This window comes from Photinus pyralis, unplaced genomic scaffold (genome assembly GCF_008802855.1).
Source record: "Photinus pyralis isolate 1611_PpyrPB1 unplaced genomic scaffold, Ppyr1.3 Ppyr1.4_LG4, whole genome shotgun sequence".
Taxonomy (NCBI): domain Eukaryota; kingdom Metazoa; phylum Arthropoda; class Insecta; order Coleoptera; family Lampyridae; genus Photinus; species Photinus pyralis.
In genome coordinates this window covers 4,433,728-4,456,614 of record NW_022170511.1, presented here as the reverse complement: position 1 = coordinate 4,456,614, position 22,887 = coordinate 4,433,728, and the positions used below count along the sequence as shown (strand labels likewise).

At 36.1% G+C, this 22,887-nt stretch overlaps 1 protein-coding gene and 2 long non-coding RNA genes across 6 annotated transcripts in view; 1 reads left to right on the top strand and 2 right to left on the bottom strand.

The window, feature by feature from the left end:
* LOC116168678 overlaps positions 1-22,887 on the bottom strand; it is a 184,345-nt gene that overhangs the window by 43,751 nt on the left and 117,707 nt on the right. For both annotated transcript variants that reach the window (XM_031484618.1, XM_031484619.1), the window contains exon 5: positions 19,443-19,584. In XM_031484618.1, the coding sequence (XP_031340478.1) occupies positions 19,443-19,506 (64 nt within the window). In that variant the 5' untranslated portion in view covers positions 19,507-19,584. The remainder of the gene's footprint in view (positions 1-19,442; positions 19,585-22,887) is intronic.
* LOC116168700 lies at positions 5,105-5,622 on the bottom strand. The gene is made up of 3 exons (XR_004144810.1): positions 5,426-5,622; positions 5,229-5,365; positions 5,105-5,178 (listed from the first exon to the last, which is right to left on the bottom strand). It is a non-coding gene; the product is annotated as an uncharacterized LOC116168700 (long non-coding RNA).
* LOC116168701 lies at positions 5,945-9,958 on the top strand. Of its 3 annotated transcripts, none has more exons than XR_004144813.1 (3): positions 5,945-6,023; positions 6,076-9,300; positions 9,359-9,958. It is a non-coding gene; the product is annotated as an uncharacterized LOC116168701 (long non-coding RNA). The 3 variants fall into 3 exon arrangements; XR_004144812.1 differs by having other exon boundaries at positions 6,076-6,410; positions 6,460-9,398; XR_004144811.1 differs by having other exon boundaries at positions 6,076-9,398.

The window sequence follows — 22,887 nt, the reverse complement described above, 5'->3', positions numbered from 1 at the left end:
GCCACTTAAACTTACGTCATTTCATTATTGACAAACGAAAGAATTCGGAAAGGCATTTTTTCTATCCAACACAAGTCTCTTTTTAAGAATGGAACGTTAATAATCAACCTGTATACTTTGGCGATAAACAGCAATGTTCATCTTACTATGCTAACAAATAAAAATCTTTGCTCTAAAATTGTCATGGTACAGAGCGAGTCTACGATTGCGCGGAGTAACTTAATGCCTTAAAGATAAGATTTTTCGATAGAGTGCTTTTGTATTATATGGTTGAATATTTTCCACATTTTAAAAATACTTGGAATTATACAGGGTGCGCTCACAAAGTAGGGCGGTACATTAATTTAAATGGAACCCCCTGTATTTGAATACATTTTTTTATTGTACGTGTAATTGTACTTTTTTATTATGTGGTTAATATACGAAGAACTTATAGGTTTACAGGAAATTCGATTTGTAAGAAAAATTGGGCATTTGCCAGCGTCAGTATTGTCAAAATTATTTTCATTCCAGGTTCTATATCTTTTATCCTGGGTAAAGTAAAAGTCAAATAAATACATCTACTATGAAACATTAAAAACATAGCTTACAGGGTGTTTTTTTTGTAGATCCAAATTTACAAAACTTCATATTAAAAAATCTCACTTTTTTAAATGAAACACCCTGTATAAGCTCCTCTAAAAACCTTCAATTTTGATAACAATGTCCTATACCTATCTCTGATAGTTTTCGAAATAACTGGGATTTCCTGGTTTTCATATTCTAATCTATAATAAGTTATATATAATTTACATAATAACGTGGTGGCCATGCAAAACAAGGCAATTTTTATCTGCCTCGTCCAAAAAGAAAATCATATTGATTAATTCATTTTTCGAATAATTCATTTAAGTCTAAAAACTGGAATCGTATGTCAAAAATTAAAAGTGAAGTGGTGAGACTGGTTGCCAAAGGTACTTTAGCATCCCCTCGAAAATTTTAAAAAATCATATTAAACAGAATGACGTCTTTTTTGAAAGGGATTTTAACTCTCTATTTATGTAATATGGAGTTTCTTTAAATTTGTTGCAATTATAAATTAGAAAAATTATTTTGGAGAAATGATGATAATGTATATTTTTTAAATAGAAATTTTCTCATTTATGATTGCGATCTTACACTACTTACTATGTACAAATAGGTTTGATATAAGAAATTGGAAAGATATTGATTTAAAATTAACCTTTTGTTTCGGATGTAATTATTTAATTAGGGATTGATTACACCACCTACTCTAAAAACAGCCTGCCAATGTTTGGTGAAGCGACTGTAGGTAGTGCAATAGTATTTCAAAGTGTAAAAAAACCTCTTATATAATTTTCCAAATCCAAAACCATTACACGAGAACATAATACATCCCCCCTATACTGTAACACGTACACTTTTGAAAAAAGACGTGTTCTGTTTGTATATTGTTGGTTGTTGAAAGTAAACGAGGTTTATTTAAATGAAAGTTGAGATAAATTTAATTTCAGGGTACAAACGGTTTCTATTAAAACGAAAAAATAGTCCTCCTAACTACAACTGGAATTGTTTATCATACAAGCTTTGTTAGGGATGCATATTCATGCGAATACATGTATGCCGCATATCCACTATTCATTCTTTTGTTGATAAACTAGGACAACATTGGTTTTACGTTTATTGCTTTATAAGCCGTTTATTCTTGCTCGTTTCTTAGAATCGGAATCGGCACTAATTAAGGATGACCAAACATCTTGCCTACTTTCCGGATTATACCACAGTAACAGTTTGTCCTGTTCTCAATGTTTCATGCAATGATATGTAGATAACAGCAAAGAAGATGTAAGGGAGCTTGCACCTTGTTGACCTATATCGTAGATTAAGTTGTAATCGTCAAGACAGCCTAGGGTATTAATTTCTAGCTAACCGCGGATCGAACTTCCACAAACATTGACCCGAAGTTCAGCTACTTATTACATAACGCAACCCTTTGCGACAACGCCCGCGGTTTCCTAAGCGAATTTATTCGTAGTATAAAATTTGATGGCGGTCTAATGATCATTCGTTTTGTTTATTTTTGTTTTCTTCAGCGAATCGGGGTTTTGGAAAGTAAATTATTTTGTTATTCAAAGAACACAGTTGAAGTCTCTGCTATGAAAACTTCAATAGCATGTTGAAGCTTTAATTGTACAAACGTACACGTGTAAGCATGGAAACGGGATGCTACTGAAGGTTCGTTTCACCTCAAAACTAGGGCAAACGTTATTGTAAACGTAATTGTGACCTAAGTTTCCTATTCAAATAAAGGCGTGGGGAACACAATGGCTTGTACCTTTTGAAGTAAGCAACAGATACCACAGTAGTCGGTGTGGACTGTAAGAAATTGTTTGACGAACTCAAAGTTTGCAGTTTTTCACAGCGTAAAGGTAACAAGCATTACACAAACGAAGTTTGAATTATCGAAATCACATAAATTCAGTAGCTGACACCCAAATAGAACTATGTCTGCGTAATTTTGGTTATTGGAAACCTTCATTTCAGTTCAGTACGATATTTATGGAGTTTCTTAAAGTTCGATCGTAAATTATTATTATCATTTATCATTATATTTTGATGTCTATTTACAATTATATTGTTGTCGAACGAATCGAAGCCAAACCGGAACGGATTTTACGACTAATTCTGTACGGTAGGCGAACATTCTTATAAAAAAAACTAAAGGTAGTAAACCTCGGAAGTTGTTCAAAAATTTATTAGCGAAGTTTTACACGTATCGGGATTTCACTTTGCAAGTGTGACATTTAATATATAGCTATCGTAATTATATTATGTTGAACACGATCTGTGAGGTTTCCTAACTTTATAATTAACACAAAATAGTCGTTCCCGTATACATTACAGAACGGAAAACTCAGTAATGAGCTTCTTAAATTTAGTGTGGGTATACCGATGTAAGTAGCGATTTTATGACGTGCAATGACCTTTTTAATTGTTTTTTAAATTTATGATACCGCCATAAACGACCTCACCCTAATAAAAGCCTGCACATATAAAGGAATCCCTCGGTGTACTTCTTGATGTTTGTGGCATTTATCAACTCTACGTAAAATTTGTGGACATAATTTTTATATGTGAAGTATAAACATATCTTCAGTGAGAGGCTTGCTTGGCGCAGAGTTATTGAGTCGTAAAGTTTTTTTGAATCTCGCAATACAAAAATAGATAAGTTATCCTAACGAGAAGTACAATGTAGAATTTGTATGAGAATGCCCTTTTTATTATCGCTGTAGATTATGCTGGCCCGTTATATTTATGTATATTGTGTGCAATTTCTGGTATATTAAATGAACCTCGAATAAGTCAACTCCATAGCATAGGGAGCATATCGCCAGTGGTTCCAAACTGGTGGTCTGTGGATCACATGTGGTGCTTCTTGTTTAGGAACAAATTTCGAGTCTCCATTTACGCTAATTACGCCTACCTATAATCAAGTTCCTATCAAGACGTCAGACAGCGGCCATTTTGTTAGGAAGTTACACGAAAGTAAGGTAGACCTTCACCGCGTGGGCTTAATTTTTTTTTATTATCCCACTTTATTTGCAATCTGTAACAATTACATTACAATGAGCCAATGTTTTGTTTAATAACTGTATTAAGCGAAGGTGTAAATAGGGAATATTTCATTGGGACCCCTAGAAAGCCCTACTGGAATTTAAATAAGTAGTAATTAATTACAGATTTCCTCTTCAAGGAAATTTAGACCATTGTTTACTTGCAATTCATAATCTGGTCACCTCTTCAAGGATATAGATATTTTTTACTCAATACTGAATAACGAATTTCTCCATTTTGTGTATATCCACCGCATGTGTATTTGATGTTTTTGTACTGCAAATCGATTGCTCTATAAACAAGTTGTAAATCAGCATATGCATGATTACAGCGAATATTTGTAATACGGATCAGTATTTTATTAGCAAAGTTTAAACTTATCAATCTCACGAGTAATTTAATCAAAATAGACTAGAGCCTGCACATCTACACCATAGCAGAAAGCTTTTAGTGAAAATGTGAAGTCTCTAGCTATTGTAATTACTAAGATCTCAGCCAGACAGCCAGCCAGCCAGACAGAGAGCCAACCATAACGAATGTAGTAGCGTACAGCTCCTAAGCTGTATGTCCAGGATGGACTAATGGAATTACTATAATGAGAATTTCCAAGAGCTAGAAGAAATCTAAAATCCTTAAAAATTAAAAACTTCCCCAATGAAAATCCGAAGAGGAGGGGCGGGGGAGATTACGAAAGAAAGATTGTTAAGTACAATCTTAGTAAACACATTTAAAGCTCAAAGAAACCATCAATTACTACATTACTAAAAAAAACTTGTAAAGAAGGTGAAGTTAAACAGAACTCCCTAAGATGACTCCTAATGAGATAAAGTGGGACCTGAGCGAATTTTAAAAAGAACCATACAGGGATTGCTAAAGAGTTTCTAGTTTTAAATGGATTATTACACGTAACTCTGAGATCGAATCTAGCAAGGGATTTACTTTTCTTCACTCATCGCTCAAAATGTAGAGCTTATAAAGTCAAAGGATGCTGCCTCCCCTCCTGGACACTGTTAAATACCCCCCGCCGTCTCTCATGTAGACAACTATTGGATTGATCGGCTTTGTAGCTCAGTGGTAGAGCGTTGAGCTACAAAACTGTATAGGTCGGGTGTTCGAACCTGGGCTGAAGTAGGAATTTTTCATCTGTGGCAGAGGTGGAAATCTCCTTAGATCACTTTCAAGCATTCTGCCGGCTACTCAGAATTAGGTTTTCCTGCTGTTTTCATAATTCGTAAGGTAAATACCGGAGTAGTATAGAACAACTTAAGACCTTCTGCAGGCGCACCTCTAAAAAGCATTATGTGGGTCACTCTGTAATTGGGCGTAAGCCTGTTGAGGGATAGATAAATAATTAACTGTTAAAACATAAAATGTAATTTTTGTTGTTACTATGTAGTTTTGAAATTCGTATTTTATGCATGAAGTTTATAAAGCAAACGCTGTATACTTTGGGAGTAAAAAGCTTGTTTACCTACCATGGTACTAAAAAGGCAGAGAACAAGATCTTTATTTTGATTCATTTAAGCACGACAACAAACAAATCCTCTCACGAAACACATTGATCTGCGAAATTGAACGTTATTTTTATTAAGTTTATATATGGCAAAGCGAACCTTATCATCTCATTTGGTCTACACTCACTAACACAATACCGACATATTTGTGTTCGCAGTGCAGTTGCCGCAACCAGTACCAAACTAACTACCAACACAGTAATCCACTTCATTTTAGTCACAGCGTCTTGTGGGATCTATAAAAGGTTTACCTGTTAAATAACAGAACATCAGTCCTCTCGTATCAAATCACCAACCACTGTAAACTGCTGCTACCCCTACTAACGTGGTTTTGGGGACAACTCAAGTCTGTCAGAATTATCTGAGCTGCTCTTTTTGTCCATTTCACTTTGCTAGTGTGAAATTAGGTCGAGTGGAAAAATCAATCAGAATTTGAGTAAATGAAAAGATGTAATAAATAATACTACTGAAGTAATAATCTTACCCGTAACTAGGTATGAAAATTAGTAAATTCCAGAATGGTTGACAATAGTTGATACGTTAACAACTCGAACACGTACGAGTCATGTACAAAACATTAGTCAACAACGACTATTTAGTTCCCGCCCCAACTTGGCAACCCTGGAAGTCTAACTTTTCTAAGAGTCATTTTTCCTACAAAAACAGACAGTTCCTCTCTACGAGGAGACTTGCCTCTCATTGTACAATGCCAATATTGTTTAAATTAATTTTTGGGTGATCCTTGTACATTTTCAATTGCGATAAGAAAAAAAAATTAGTATTTTAGCCTTGTAACTGGTTATTATCCACGATAATTCGCATATTAGGAGACGTGTTCGTGTTCACATCTCCGTATCCTCATAAATGTGGAAGCTAAAAAGTTTACTGCTTCAGGTAAGTGGATTTAGAAAAGTTAAAAGTGGCCGAATTGATAGATATGTTTAAGGTCGAAAGAAACAAGATGATGGGTAATAGCAGAAAAACGAAGTAAGTTGAGGAGATTTGGTGAGAGATTAGACCAGAATTGAGGAAGGTAGCCGGAGATGATAGCCAGAAACGAATGGGCTACGTAGGCAATTTTAATGGACGAAAGAAGATGTTATAAGTGTGCATCAAGTCAGCACGGTGAGGATAAATGTAACGAATTAAAAGATACGGTAGTTAGAGAATGGGGTTAGCAAAAGAACAGGGGCTCTAGGGGAAACGTCTGTTCCAACGTTGAGAATACTGCCGTTCTATAAAATGGCGTACTTGTCCTTCTTTAGAGAAACAAGCTTTAGCGTACGTTTTCATAAGAAAAGGGTATAAACCCTGGATGAGTTTCATTTAGGTTCATCAGGTTGTCGTGAAATCTGATTATCCATCTGGTAGGATATTCGAGAGAGGTATATTCGAATTAGTGGCAAGAAGATGATTTTTTTATGTATGACCTTTATATGGTCCTCGTGGTTTAGTTCAGGGGTGCTTTCCCCTACATTGAAGGATGTTTGTCGCCCCCAACGTTGCACTTGAAATCGCCTGCTATAGCATATTATGAGAAACTATGAGAAACATGGAATTTTTTGATATATATCTTTTGCGTGGCCCTTATGGTTTAGATGTCCAAAATAGTCACTCTTTCAGCGCCACCTCCAAGTTAACTGGCAGACGGGTGATTTTAATACTAGTTTTCAATGTACTTTCACCCTGTAATGTCGAATATTTTGTCGGTTATGGTTTAGTTAAGATGTGGGCTACCTCCGGGTTTAATAGGAATGATTCTATTCCATCTAAAAAATTGACTGTACCATAAGGCGATAAAAGGCACGTTCGATCAATACAAACGCAGAAAAGCTTTACAAATTAAAAAAGATGTCTACAACCACAACGATTCTACAAAAATAACAGTCCACTGCCATCATGCAAGAACATGAAAAGCTGTATATATAACTGCCTTATCGAATCGTGGTGTTAATTGAGTTTATGATACATAATAAAGAAGGTAATGGCAATATTTACTAATATTTGCGTTATAAAATTTTCATTCCATAGTAATGTAGCATGTAATGTCGTATCGCAACGACAAAAATAGCCGCGATAAAAATGCGTCGACCCCTTCAACCTCATCAAACATGCAAATTAAAATAATCCATCTTAGTTTTTTACTGTTTTGTTTAAATATCAGCGAAGTACAAATTTACATAATTATTTTAAACTTAAACATTTAGAGAATAGAACATTCATTTCTTTTGCCTTGGTCGATAATGTCTTCATGATAGTATGATGATTTCTGCGGAAAGGCTGCCGTGTGTATGCTGAAATTGCCTTCGGTATATAATGTAATATCAGAGACATGATAAAAGCAGTTCCTGCGTTAGACGTAAACATTTTCTATGCGCTCATACCTACGCGAAATTTTGACTCGACATAATCTAATTTGCGCTGGCATTAGTAGTTCTTGTGTGCAAAATCGTTACGAAATTCAAATAAAAAGCAATGACGTAGACATTATTAACGATGTTTGTGAGTGGCATCAAATTTGTATTAACCTAATTCCAAAAGGCATCACGCATTAAGGGTATCCAGTTACGGCATTGATACGTGCTAATCAAAAAGGGTTAAACCTATTTCATGTTTAGTGTCTACTGTGTCGGTAGTTTGTTTGTTGAAAATACAGGGCGAACATGCCAACCGAATAGAGTAAACAAGGGGCGTAACGCACCTTTTGATGAATGGAACGGTTTTCAAAACGGATTCAGCATTATGCCATTATACCGATGTTGATACAGTGGTTTTAGGGCCATAATACACAGCGCGTTGCATATAAAGCCCTATCAGTTTTACACAGCAAATCTAATCCTTCAATTACAGTTTGAAATCGGAACGACTTTTTAATAACGGCAAATATCCAGCACGTAATGTAGGGGCAGATCGGGCCATAATGGAGAGTGTTACTAAGTTACACGTTTCATGGAAATTTAGGGTTTGATGAAAATGAAATAACAGGCTTGACTTTTGTTCGCCAGGGAATTAATTTGCATAGTAAAAATTTTAATTAACCGACTTATTTTAGTTACAATATTATTAGAGCATAAACCGGATCAGCATAAAATCCCCAATCTATTATCTCTCCCAAAGAATATATAGCATCCTAATAATGGAGTTGAATATGACCCGTATTATTGAATCCCTCGTCCACCTTTTGTGAATTCCCAGCACATTCCTAAAACATACATATATCTTTAAAGTCATAGTATACGCGAGATTATTAAATTTTTCCCCAGTCGATTTCGAAAAGCTTTTGTTTGAAAAGCTGCGACAGGGATGCGAGCCCTAATAAATTCTAAAGGTGACATGAAATTAAAATCAGAACGTATATCTTCCAAAAATTGCGTTTTAAAAATACCGGAAACAATTTTTAATATTTCGTCTTACTAAATCTTTATTTCACTTGCCTGCATTTACCGATGAGAATTGCATTTTATTCTTCAGGCAATCAGTTCCGCTTTTTGACACAAGAATCAAGTGTGTTAGATTCTAAAAGGTGATTCTCAGTTGTAGTTTTTGGTTCTCATCCTCTTCTGTTGTTGAGTGTGTTTGCTATTTATGTGTATGTTGCTGTAGATAATTTAAAATTCGGATCACGTCAACAAAAGCCAATTCGAGCAAAACTGAAGCAATCAGCAAAGGGAATCATAGGAGGATATTGTTTAACATATGAAAGTGTAAAGAAGCACCCTTTTTCGCCTTGAAGTTTACCTGTTTCATTGAACACACCGTACATTTGGAATCCCCCAGCTATAATAATAATAATAATAATACGTTTATTAGTACAAGACCAAAAGGCCACAGCTGGTCTTCCACATGTACACAACAATAACATCACATGATACAACATAGTAGTAGAGCACAACCTTAGCTTTTCCCTACCAGTCATATTAGGAAGTTTTAAATTTAAACCTAGCGCACACAAACACCCTCTCATCGCCACAAACGAACACCCGGCATCTAGAGATGCTTCGTTACGAAACCGGACCTATATATTTATTTTGTAGGTATTGGAAATAGAAGGTGAAAGTAACTGCCGATAAAGAAATCAAGATGCTGTAATAAATTTGCCGTTTGCAGCCGTTCCTGTAGAGATATTTTAATTGGTTTTCTAGGGTTCGAGAGCTTTATTGCCAAAGAAGGGGTGAGAGAATTCATATTTTAGAGTTTCAGATCTGTTAATTGGTTAATTAATTATTAAGAGATTTTAGTTTCCATTGATGGCCTACCGAATTTTCAAAATTGTAATCGGGCCATTTAGTTAAGTATAATGAACCGCTGCTAATTAAATGAGTTGCAGCGAACGGCATGCGATTATGTCGTGAGTGGTCTCAAAAGAAGTGCTTAAAACCAATTACAGATTCAGGATTATCTTCTCAAATTTTGGGAATTCTATTTCAGGTAGGAGGGTATCTTTTCTTTCCTTTTCCATAACTTTCTGAGCTTGCTGCTGCGAGTTCTAATTTTTTTAGCCCATTCCACGTTTAACGGTAGGCGATTGACAGTTTGTTTTTCGTCTATTGTCAGAGGATTTGTTTTCATTTGTTGTCTTCTTTCCCGTGTCTCTAGTGAATACAGGAGTGAATATTTTAGTTATTTACCGTCCCCACTTGGGGAAACCGCTGTTCTCCGGTGCGGCGTAATTCTGTTCTAGGTATGGATCAGTGATCAACCGCCATTTTGCCTGCCAGATCCCTGGAACTTTCCGTTGTCTCTGTCTGAGAACAAATTCGTTAAGCATCTGCCGACCTTAACAAGAAGAAAGGGCCCTGGGGACGCTCGAAAAACGCATATCGACCGTGACTATTATCAGTTGATATTATGTTGTTTTCAATTAGATTGGTTTTTTCGTTTTTTTTTTCATTTTAAAGCAAATAATCCTGTGCCGTAAAAGCAGTTGTAATTCAAAATGAAGGAATGGAGCTAACGTGCAAAAATTCTATAAAGGTCCTTTTTCTACGAGCAGGAATTGTGGCGAAAAAAATAGACAAATAGAAGGAGATTGAGAGAAGTTAGGAATGACAAGTGGTAATTGCTTATAGGTTGATGAAATTTACTTAAAAGAAGAGGGCTCAGCGAAGGAATTTGTTCAAATAAACTAAGTACTTGAAAGCAAGAAAAAATAATGAGACATTTAAAAAAATGACAAATTATTCAGAAAACAAAGATAAGAATACGGCTAAGGAAAACGAAGAAACAATACTACAAAAAAAGAGATATGCCGAAGGATAATTTAATAAAAGAAATTGGGAGGTAAACCTAAAAATATGAAATAGAAATGATTTAGAAAACGAAGATGAGAATGTCACAAAAATGAATTGAAAAATGATAGCGGAACAAGTATAATTGTGCACAAGTACTGTGCAGATAAAGTGCATTCATTCCCAATAGGGAAATCGTCCAGACGATTCATTTTGCTTTTGTGAGTACTTTCCTCCAACAAACCGTTTTCCAGATATTCACTTTTGCAGATTTACAGCACCAATGGATAATCTTTCTCCCCCCCCCCCACATGTCACCTGATCTCGAATCTCAGAAGACAGTTATAGCAAAGAGTATCCATAATAAGAGATACAGCGCAATGGTATAAACGCGTGTTGGCTATAAGAACTCGCCCGCTAGGACTCCAAAAGCGGGCCCTCGCGTAGAGGTGGCCAGAACTAACCGCCTCTTTAAATATTGGCGCGTATTGAAAATTTACAGAATTCTTTATAGAATTTTGGTTTAAAATATTTGCGCGGTTGTCACATTTAATTTTCTTTCTTATTGGCTGTATAAAATGTGGACATGATATAATTAGAAAACATTACTTAAGTATAAAAGAAATCAGCAACAATTCAGTAACTATTGTTAATTACATTGGTACTTTCCTGTTTAGTTGGCGTCTATTGAATAGACAGTAATTACTATTTAATTGAATAACCAATAACAGGTACAATTGTAAAAATGTAAATTAAATTTGTTATTATCCATCCTTTTTAGATCGTCTCCTACAATCAAATTAAAGTGGACAATATATTTCATAAAATGCACTAGCAAATTGGATTTTATGATGAGCATAGCGATTATTTTACAGGAAATTTTGTTTGCTTTAATTTTGTATAGATGCCTACATACGCTGAGTTGTTTAATCATTAACAATCAATCATTACAATGCAATAATCCTTATGTCCTCAGAAAAAAAACATCAGTCTAATCCAATAATCAGTCAAAATATATAGTGCAGTTAAATAATAAATTAATAAATCTGCACCCGTCGAATAAATTTAATTAAATATTTACACGTTATTCTCATTTAAACAATTTAATTAAAAAAATACTCTCGACCCGCATTTTAAGCTGCAGCACTAGCGCGCATCGGTCTCCTAGCAACTAAGCTTCGTACACATGTTTTTCAGTCACCATTGGCTAGCGGAAAAAACACAAGTATGTGTATTTAAATTTGCCGCTCAACTTGAGCCACCGCGCATTCTGCTATAGTGATTCATACGATTGATAATGCAGTGTATGTTCTTATTTTTGAAAACAACATTTTCTTCCGCCCCAAATATAGGGTTTATATCTCCGGAATGTGTGGGTCGATCGGAGTGAAATGTAATGAGATTAAAGGGGACATTAGTCACATCGACTGGTAAAAATATGGTCCAAATCGGCCAAGTAGTTTTTCAGTTATCGCAAAGAAACCACTTTAAAAGAGGTGGGGTTGCGTTGGTCCACAGATCTCATTTTTAACTGATTTTGAACCATTCGATCACAACTATAATCCAATGGAGGCAGTTTATTTTGTTTTTATTATATTGTTTGGCCGGCAAAAATTAAAAAATGAAACATTTTTTCCGGGAATCTTTTATTCTCTTATTATTTGTACTTGTACAATAAATACTATAAAACGTCTATTGGCCTATTTTTTTTTTCAAAAAATTTTCGTTTATTTCCTCGTAAATCGGAAGTAAATATCGTTCGTTAGACTACTTCCTCTAACTAAACGATCTAGTTCGGTCGACTTTTCCACACGTCCGTCGACGGTAGGACGACGAACAGTGTGTACAAAGGGCAGAGACGTAATCAACGCGAGCTTATTACTCGCGCTTACTGGGATACACAGTAAAAAATCTATTATTTACCGCTCAAAAAATGGCTTATTGTTACACGAAGAACATATCTTCGCACCTATGAATCAAACCAACAAGCGTTCGGACCTTAATAAATTGTGCCATAATCGTAGAATGAAATTACATATCTTTAAACATCATACATTTCAAGGAATAATAGATACCTAAATAAGTGCAAGCAAACACTAAAAATTTGGCAACGCTGGGATTTCTGCAATGATATTTATAAACTTCTAAACAAGTAGTTGCCTTGAAATAGCCCCTTAGGCGTAGCGTACGCCAATAAAATTGAGAAAAAGCACTAAAATTTGTTAGACAACACACAATACATATGCAACACTATTCTCTATACCGTTGGATCTCTTATTATAGTTACTCTTTGGTTATAGTTTGTAGAAATGCGTATGCAAAATCTGAGACGAATTGATTGTGCTATGTAAAAGATATGCACGTATTAATGGAGGTGGTCCCTCGTAAAACAGAATTTGAAAGCCGTTTGGCACACCTTCAAGGTGTAGGCTACCGATTGCAAAAATTCCAGGCCTGTAGGACAATTTCCCTAAAAGTAGTTCAAAACCGCAATTGTGGATTCGGAGGGGCGGACGGACAAATCGAAAACAGTAGCACCTTTTTTAAATCTTTAAAAATGCGCTAAAGGTAGGCAGATGAAAATCCTTATTTTTACCACCCGCACGTTAGTAAGGGAAGTTATTATTGGGGTAAAAAATGAGGTATCTGTCGATCTGTCTGTTTGTACCTTCATTCCCCGCTAAACGCCTGAACCAATTGGAGCCAAATTTGGTATACATATTCTTACACATAAAAGTTCAGCTGAAAAGATTTTGGGCAGAATCGCGCATGCGCAGGCGTGCGGGTGGTATCTGCGCTAGTCAAATCGAATTAAAGACACAGTTCTGTTAGCTTTATGGGATTACAGAAATCAAGCTCTTGAAAGGATTGCCTAAAGCCCTAAACAAGGAGAAGGTAGAGAAAGAAAGAAAGAGAGAAAGAAAGAAAGGAAGAGAGAGAGAGAGAGAGAGAGACGTTAATTTTCTGCTTAAATCATAGGGGTAGTATCTAATGATTATCGGAAGAGTTAGACAGAAGTGATATTTTCACAGAACGAATGTGAATCTAAGTATATTAAGGAGAAGCTGCAAATAAAAGTTCCCATCAAATGTTGTCCAATTGCAATAAAAAGAAGAGTCACTACACGTAAAGGTAAAAATAATGGTTAAGATTTTTTGTTTCCATATCGCACGTGCCAAAGAGTTATTTTGATAGTTAGAGACAAAGAATGCGGTATTTATTTCATCCTCCCACGCATTCATTGGTTTTTTTTTACAAAAAAAGTGATTTCGTGCAACTTCCATTCCACTTCGCCAAATATTTGAATATAATCTACTGTTTCAGAGACGCGCGCTACATGCAGGTATCAATTTCGAAATTTAATTAAAACTCGCTTTACTTCGCGTAGCTTTCTGCCAAGTATAAAAGTAATGAAAAATGTCGATTTTGTATGCTTTCGTATAGATTGAAAGTTAATGCAGGAAGAGTCTACGCTAAACAGAAATACATCGGCATTTCCATTACAATACGCAAAGCGCACAAACAAGGAAATGGAAAACATTTCTTTTATTTTCTTCAAGTGTACCGAATCCTCCTTTCGCATTCGGCAACCTGATTAAAGAATTAATACCTAAAAAGCATTTCCTGGTAGAGATACCCAACTTAGCGTTGCAGGAGAAACCGCCAAATATTTCAGCCAAATAAAACCTCTGATAAATTGTTTACTGGAGAATGTTTTGCTGATCTCGACTTCAATAAATTTGAAATGTAGAGAGATACCTGAAGCTTGTGGAGTTCTGCTGTTGACGTAACATACGACTGTAATATTAATGTCCACGCTTTGTCTTGTAACTCTAATGAAAATGTCCCGATTATATTTACGACGTTGCCTCATTTTATTTGCTCATTTGTCTATCTCCGCTGAATATTACAAATTCTCCGCTCACCGAATATATACATGCGGCCGAGAGAACGAGTAATTAGTTTTCGATGAGGTCGATTGCTGGTTTGAAGCCAACAGGGCCAGAGATAAAGCATAAAATTTGCACTAAAACGTGTTACTGGCTCGTTATCTTCGGCCTACTCGGTACTACGATACATATTAATCCAAAATCTGATTGTATTCGTGGGACAATGCCTAAGTCTCTACTTAATGAGACCCGAACGTGCCATCATGCCAATTTATTGATTCAAACGACGTACTAATTTAGTCATTCCCGGGGCAACCGATTTTTTTATGATTTATACATTCCGCAGCTCCCTCTCGACTCCCGAAGATTTCCTATTTTTACGTACGCGCGGGAATAAATTTATGGGACAGTAAATAATGTAAATGTCGAGAGAGAAGAACCGCAGATTCGAAATTCGAGTGTGTATGTTTACATTCAGCAGGGCGACGAACTAAAAAAGCATAAGAATTCCTTATAACTGTTTTATTCCTTTTTAAATTCTTCACAACCTTTTAAGCACTGTTTTACAAACATTTCATGTTCTACATAATGTAACAATCTAAGGAAAACAATTTTAAATGTTTCTTGCAAATGAGGCCAATTTCTTTTTAAGGAAAGCAGCAACTTTGAAATTTATTACTATCTTCCACGTCAAATTATAATAATGACCCAAAGAGGATCGATTAGGTCATTAGGTTAAAAAATACATTTTCCAGCTATGCTCAGATTTCATGGGGGCCAACTGAATAGCAAACTTGATACAAATATACCTATTCAAGAGAACCTGATTCACGGTTCAACCTTAGAAAGTTTAGGAGTGTCGGAATTTTTGAAAAATGTCCAGAATCGCTAAGGGACAATCCCCATGACATACTACATACTTAAATACAGAGAAATACTAAACCTTTCCTAACAAGTCACTCTGTAATTGTTTTACGCATACATTTCTAATCATTGCTTAACATTATGAAGTTGTAACCTCACATCTAAAATTGGTTTCATGGACATTATTCATTAAAGGTATGATCCATTCCTTTAATTTCGTAACAATAGTATACCCCAAATTGGTTATCTAAAAAAGTTAACCAACACAACAATGTATGAATTAAGAATGATTGCATGGTCCCACATAAACTATGAATAATTAATTGTAAGAGGGTTCGACAAGTAGGAAACAAAAAACCATTGTTTATAAATTTAAATGAATAATACTTCTGGTAGATTATAATTCATTTAATTCCTTTCATTGCAAATTGTTGAAATGCCAAAGTTTATTTATAATTTGATTCAACTAATTGTGATATACGAAGAGTGCTTGAACAGTCCGTAGTAGCAACCCTTGTTTATGATTCACTAAGGTAAAGTATCAATGAAATACAACTTCATTTACAGTTGAAACGTTTTGCCATAGATCGAGATGTCCAACTTAGTACGGACTGTTCTAATATTGATCGTTATAGTGGTGTCCAACGTCAAATCAGGTGTAAGCGTTTACTGTCATTAGGTTAACTTAGGAATGAAAGGGAAAACAAGTTTGCGGATTTTTTGAGCCATAAAGCAGAAGCTTAAAAAGCTCATTTTTAGCACCCGCGAGTTAATAAGCGAGGTATTACATTGGGGTAAAAAATGATCCTCCACTTATTTGACGGAAATACACGTTTTGAAACACCAGGAATAAGAATCAAATAAAATTGTGATGAGTCGGTCGCTCCGTCTGTACCCTCAATTCCGGCTAAACAGCTCAACTGATTGAAACCAAATTTGGTACATCTAATCTTAGACATAAAAGGAAGAAATGAAAAGCTTTTGAGCAGAATTGCGGTTTTGTAGGTGTGCGGGTGGTATCTATGACAGTTACAAACGCTCTCCTTGCTCATGCAAGAAGCATTTCGTGTAATAAGTGAATTTACAAGTGGGTTTCTCCTATTTCGACCCCGCTGAATTTGATTCTATATGTACTAAGTCTGAAAATGAACCGGAAGGGAGGTATTCAAGATCGCGTCCAATACGGCGGATTTTGGACCACCTTGGCGTATTCAAGGGTCTGGCCCCCCGTTTTTGGGGTCAAGGAACACGATGGAGGCCGAGAGTGAAAAACCGCTATTTCTCATATTTGGCCAAAATGGTACTAAAAATTCCGAGTTTTGTGTGAAATTGGTAAAAAATTATCAATAACATAGGTTCGCATTAAAGCAAATATCCAATTTTGTAAAATAATTTACTGAAAATATGCAATTTTGGCTCCTCTTTAGCAGATTAAATAGTTCGTTAGTGTTCCTCTAAAAAAAATACATTGCAGGACCAAAACGACCGACACTGAAATGACCGGGACCAAAACGGCGGGACCGTAATGGCGGGACTAAATGCGTTATAACTCGTCATTTTTGATAATCAATTCGAAAGTGAAAAAAACATAAAGCCTTCGCGTTTTCACCACAAACCTACACTGTATACTAAAAACTTACCTGCATAGGTTCTTCAGGTCAACAAATCTCCCCAAACCCACTGCTTTTGACTAAGATCTGCCATTAGTCCGCAGCCATGTCTCTTGTTTGTCCATAATTTGTAATTGCGCCTTTTTAACTGTTCTAATGAGGTTAATTATATGAACTTTTCCAGGCCTTGCGTTTTTAAAAATCACCTGTACCCCACTGTAACGGTAGACGTAAATTTGTATTTAAAATTGTTTCGAAAATTCAGTGTGAAGTTGGAAACTTTGGGACTTATAAGAGTAGAGTAATTTAATTGCGTATCATTTTGTCCAAATTTCGAGGTTAGAACTTATTTTCCGGATGAATCGTGGTTTTGTGAGATTTTGAAAGAATTTAATAATAATAATAATAATAACTTTATTCCCTATAAAGACAAATATAACGCGTCACAGGATCGTCAAAATAACATCAAAGCAAAAAACATTATGTTTGGAAAATTTAACTGAGTCTTCAAAAAATTCAATTAAACTGCTGTAAGGTTTTGAGATTAGTACATTCTTGACCTTGCTCTTAAAAAGATTGATTTGATTAATAGCGGTACAAGAGACGTTTATTATTTCTTTTCTATGAGACTTTGTTTCTTAACTGCTTTCGGAAACCACCTTTTTAATCGGTATGATTGGGTTAGATTTAGTGTTCTATCTTCTGGCATTTTCTATCGTTTGGCATTTATACGTAAACGAAACTGCATTGCCATACATTTATGACCTAGGAAATAGCCGTGGCACCGACGTGTCTGCCGGCCTGCGAGGGGAACTCCCTTGTCCTATTGTGTTAAACCTTTATCGGCATATGTCTTTGCGAGTGTGACTGGTTTTTGTTATTGTAATTAGCGGGAAGGCAAAATAGTTGGAAATTGGTTCATAAACTAATGACGCAGGGCTCATCTTTTCTGAATTCAACTGTAAATGCGAATTTCGGGAAGTGCAAAAGAAATAAAGAACTTAACCGGAAATTTCTTGGTTATTAGTGCGCACAGGCACAGTAAACACAATTAATTAGCGTCTGCTAAAGATTAAATTAGATTATTATCTGTGGAACAGGGTTTACTGTTCAGGAGTTTTTCGTGAATAACCAGGAAAGTGACAAATTTTTCCTGGGTATACATATAATAGATACTAATGAAGGTCGCCAAAGAGTCGTTATACGGAAACTTTCATGCCGTTTCCATTTTCGAGACATTCGATGGTCAAGAAATCATATCCACTGTCCAGTCAATCTAGGGTAATTTAAGCTGTATCCATTGTACAGAAGAAACCAGTCCATTTATGTATCCGTCGGAAAACGTCAACCGCAAGAAACATTGTTCAAAAAACAATTTTCATTGTTGTACTTTAGAAATTTTACGTATTTTTAAACGAAGCCAATTTGTGTAAATTTGATATTGGAAGACTGCATGTAAAAACTACGAACCTATTGACAGAGATATAATTTTTTCAGAACAGCTGCAGTTTACGTTTGTGCTTAAAATCATTACAGAAAATTAGTTCTAAAACGGAATTAAAGACATTAAATATGCAAGTAGTTAAATTTTTTCGAAAATTTCTTCTCCACATTAAGTAAAGACTAAAAATCTGTCTCGCCTTTAAAGCGAACATTGTAAAGTAAAGCCGGTAACTGCACGAGTGTTTACATCAATAAGCTTCTAGCACTTTGTTGAGAAAAGTTAAAGTTTTAAATCAGTTTACAACTTTTGCTCGAATCACTTTTCTAATAGAAGTACAAAAGTGGTGTTTTTGCTTCGGGATCTCAATAAAGAGGTTGAAAATATCAATATTGCGTATTGAATTAAACACATATCCGACAACTTTGCAAGTAGCTAACTACATGCGAAACTAATACTGTGTAGGTTTTCAGCAGATTGATTTTAGATGCAAGTTTCCAACCAAGTAGTTAGCGGAAAATTATGGTTGCTTTGGTTTGAGCGCACCCGTTACTATTCACATGCAAATGTGGCTATCAATATTGGCGTGGTCGATGCTTGTAATTTCCTCTTTTTCTTATAAAACGTAAACTCGTGAAGTTTATCGAATGCTTTATTTAGTAGAGATACCTTATAATAGAAGTTTAATGCGTATTTTATGTGCGTAGAATAATTTAAAACCAATTTCGGAAAGGCACATCTTTACAAACTGTATCGAAATGTTCGCTCCGAACTGGAATCGTTTTTTGTACGTCTGAGAGGTAGGCAGCCACAAACATCTTCTTCTACATTAAGCAGCAAATGAGGCAGCATACAAACTGTAGAGGTACTTCAACTTTGCGGTTGTAATTTGTTATATCTTTTGATATACGGACATGCATTTTTAACGTTATTGGATCTTAAAAACAGGCTGTGCGCCTTTGTAAACTACGTCTTTTAGGTACATAGCTTGTATTAGTGTAGTCTAGCATCATTTGTAAATGTAAATAGCTATTACATTTTCTGGAAATGTATGAAACATTTTATTACAAGCAACTTCAAATTGAAAATTTATAAAACGCAGAAACGTGCCAGTTTTTGAATGTATAAAAACATACTTTAATATCATTTCAATTCCATCCACATGTAGATATGAAAAAAAAACACCTCGCGAACTTATTAATAATACATTTGCGGATTTTATATGGTAATTCGCTCTTCCCTTTACGCTTCCTGAGATTTGAGAGTTTAAGGAGACTTACCACTGAACATGCAGCACGAAAGAAACAAGAGAAAATATCCAGGCGAAGTCATCGTTGATGCCATCGCTAGCTTATGTTCATCCTCTCAGCAACTCTCTGCGGTCTAATTTATCGGAAGGCCTTCGAAGTTGTATTGACAGCTCTGAAATTACAGAAAAGCTCTTGTTAAACAACACGAAATTATTTTACCCACGAAATATTTTAATGGAGTTCTTAGTCAATGCCTACGGGAAATTTTGCATTGCAACGGACGGGGAGGACCCTGTCGACTTAAATCTTTTGGGAATTTGTGCGATGTTAGACTGATATCAAGGTATTTCGTTATAATTATTTTAGAATTTCGAAGAGATTGAAATACGTGAACGCCGGTTGCAAAATTGTTATGCAATTAAAAATATGACTTCAACTTGAGCAATGCTATGATCATGTTTTGGACTATAAAACAAAAACAAATTTTAAAGTTTACTTCTCTCACGGCCAGTTGCACAAAACAAATAATCCAAGATCATTGTTTAATCCGGTATTAAGACATTTGATTGACTTTATACTGCAGTATGCAGACAATAAAATGTCAAAATTCTTGTTTAAACTCAGATTTGGCAAATAATGTAGGATTTTGATTGTAATTCGCTTTCCTGCAACCGGCCGTCATTCTCTCTTGCTACCAAATACCATTTGCTTTTGTTTGTAATTAAATGAAGTGATATTTGGTACCATATATAAAACTCCTACGATCTTGCAAATACTGTATCAAAGATAGAAGTAAGGTACGTACCTCAACACGAACAACCAGAAATGCTTAACAATGGTACATTTATATCTATACACCTACATAAAAATGAATGTTTGCATGTATGTCTCTGATGCGTGCCTAAACAGTTTATCCGATTGCGATGAAACTTTTTGGGAAATGGTTTGACGTGTGCGAAAGTTTCTATATAAATAAATCGGCAGATAGTAAACAGGGCGTGTGAGGTGAGGCGGCGCAGCCGCCGAAACCGAGTGGATGTCCCATCTCAGCAAAAGATATTTTCCAAAGGCGGTATGAAGTTCGCTGGGTCTGCGGGTTCGACATAAAGTTGATTTTTAAATACAAACTTGTTTCCCTGAAAACCAAAGTTGACGTGTTTCGAAATTTTTTAAGGTCTGGATATCAACTTACTTATTCAGGGTGGCTCATTTTAAAGTAGTACAACTGATTGCTATTTCCCGTAATTTTGCAGCCAAACTTAGATGAAATGAAAATTGGAAGTGTGCTCTATGCGTTAGTGCAGATAAATGATGCTGTCATTGGATTAGTTTTCAAGATATATCTATTTGAAAATCATCCAATTTGATATGCGGGCGACTATGGAGAAACGTCCCAGCCTGGTATCACGATAAAATATTATATTCCCGTCATTCTGGGATGAGACTGCCCTCCAAAGATTCCTTGTTTCAGTAGGAACCCTATAATTGGATTACCTTTCGAGATATCTTGAGTTATCTACGTCAAAAGGGGTCAGATCGGCTGCAGTTTTTTGAAACGCCAATGTTCGTAAAACATTTCCACAATTTCAACGCCAATGTTTATAGAAACCAACTAACAAAAAGGAAGCAAAGGAATATGATGCGAGTAAGCCTGGCTAACCAGTCAGGAATGCTTCATTTTGGTTAATTATTTTTTTGTTAGTTGTGACTCTTAAATGACAGTTTACTTGTACCCCCATCCCACTTCCAAGCCTTTCCTGTTCAAATTCCGTTCTCAGTTCCGATACAATCAATCCTGCTTCAGCCATCTTTCCAATCATTGCTTTTGAAACCCCACCAACATCGTCAAGTTAATTGGTGAGAAAGATGCATCTACAATGGTAGCTTTCAACCGATAAAGTCCACAATCCGTCAAGAAGATAACTGATTTGAATCATAAGAGTGTCAACAACCTTTATGACCTAAAGAAGAACAAGTGTAAAATGTGCACAACTCTTCTGCAGATAAAGCGCATTTTTTGAAACCGAAATAACTTAGTAAATGAAAGTGGTAGCATGCATGATTAATGGGGAGGAGGCTCTTTACACATAAACATTTATCCGCCGCCTGGCATACATCCAAAATCATCCGACAACCCATTCTGCACATATTTTCAGTGAAAGCTTTGACATAATCAATAGGTATGTCTCGTTCTGATGTCCCACTTGCCTTTTATGATCCTCTTTCGACATAATGGAATATGTCCGATCACGATAATGGACGAAGGAGGAGGACTATGGTTGTTAGAAATTAATTCGTTGAGACCTCTCATTAGAGTACCATGAAGGATAAAACCAGTTCCACTCCCCCTTCCCTCAAGCCCCTCTTTTGATACGGAGTCAGAAAAACGGTAGTTGGTAGAAAACGGTTCCTTTAATTATAATATCATGAAGGATAAAATTAATCCCCCCCCCCTTCGGATCCCATCACCAATTGATCTCGAAAAAGAAATACGCGGGAAAGTTATAGTTTTACTTTCAAAAACAGCATGTCAGGATTCATGAGGGGAACCTCCCCTAAGACAGCGAAATATGATAGCTGTCTGGTACACCTTCAAGGTATAGGCTATCTATTGCAAAAAATTCCACTCTAGGACCATTCCCCTAGAAGTAGTTCAAAACTGCAAAAGTGGGTCTGGAAGGACGAACGGACGGGCGAACAAAACGCAAACAATGGCACATTTTTTTAATTATTAAAAAATGCGCTAAAAATGGTTACAAGTTTTTGAAGAAACAATAGAATATATCAATGTTTCAGTAACGCCATCAAGCAGAACATTGGACATTGTTGCAAAGCGAAAGCAGATCCAGTTAACTACGAATAGAAGAATCTACCAGGAATGCAGCCTTTCTCCGTTTCAAGGTTTCCTGCTGATCTGGATGCACTGGAAAGCACGTTGAGGTGGCAGACTAGCTTGCTCCATGTGGCTCCTCGCTTCAACCACATGTGCAACACAAGAGCACCAAACAGCAGATATTATGGTGGAACCAGGGCATTGAAATACAGGGTGATTGTCGCGATCTGCTCCAAAAATCTCGGTGTTGACTACTGTGAACGTCTCTTTGAGATCGCGCAACTGTCTCCGTCTGTAAGAAATTACAGGTCAATCCTCGAGAAGCCACGGGTCAAGAAAGCTCAGTGGCAGAACAAACCTAATGTGAAGAGGAGATAGCTGCAGCTGAACGGTGAAGACAGGGGGAAGAGAGTTATACAGGAGAAGAATCGTGGGAAACAGTATTCGTTTCTGAAACTACATCTTGCTGGCTCCCGGAACCAACTGAACTTCAACCTGGATGTCGATCTGGAAACAACTGGTGTCTGCCGCTGACGAGATTGTTCAGATTTCAGCAAATTATGGTGGAGAAGAATTCTCTGCATACATGATCCGAACCAAGAAGATCATCCGAGGGAAATTGGTCCACAACAACACTGCGCT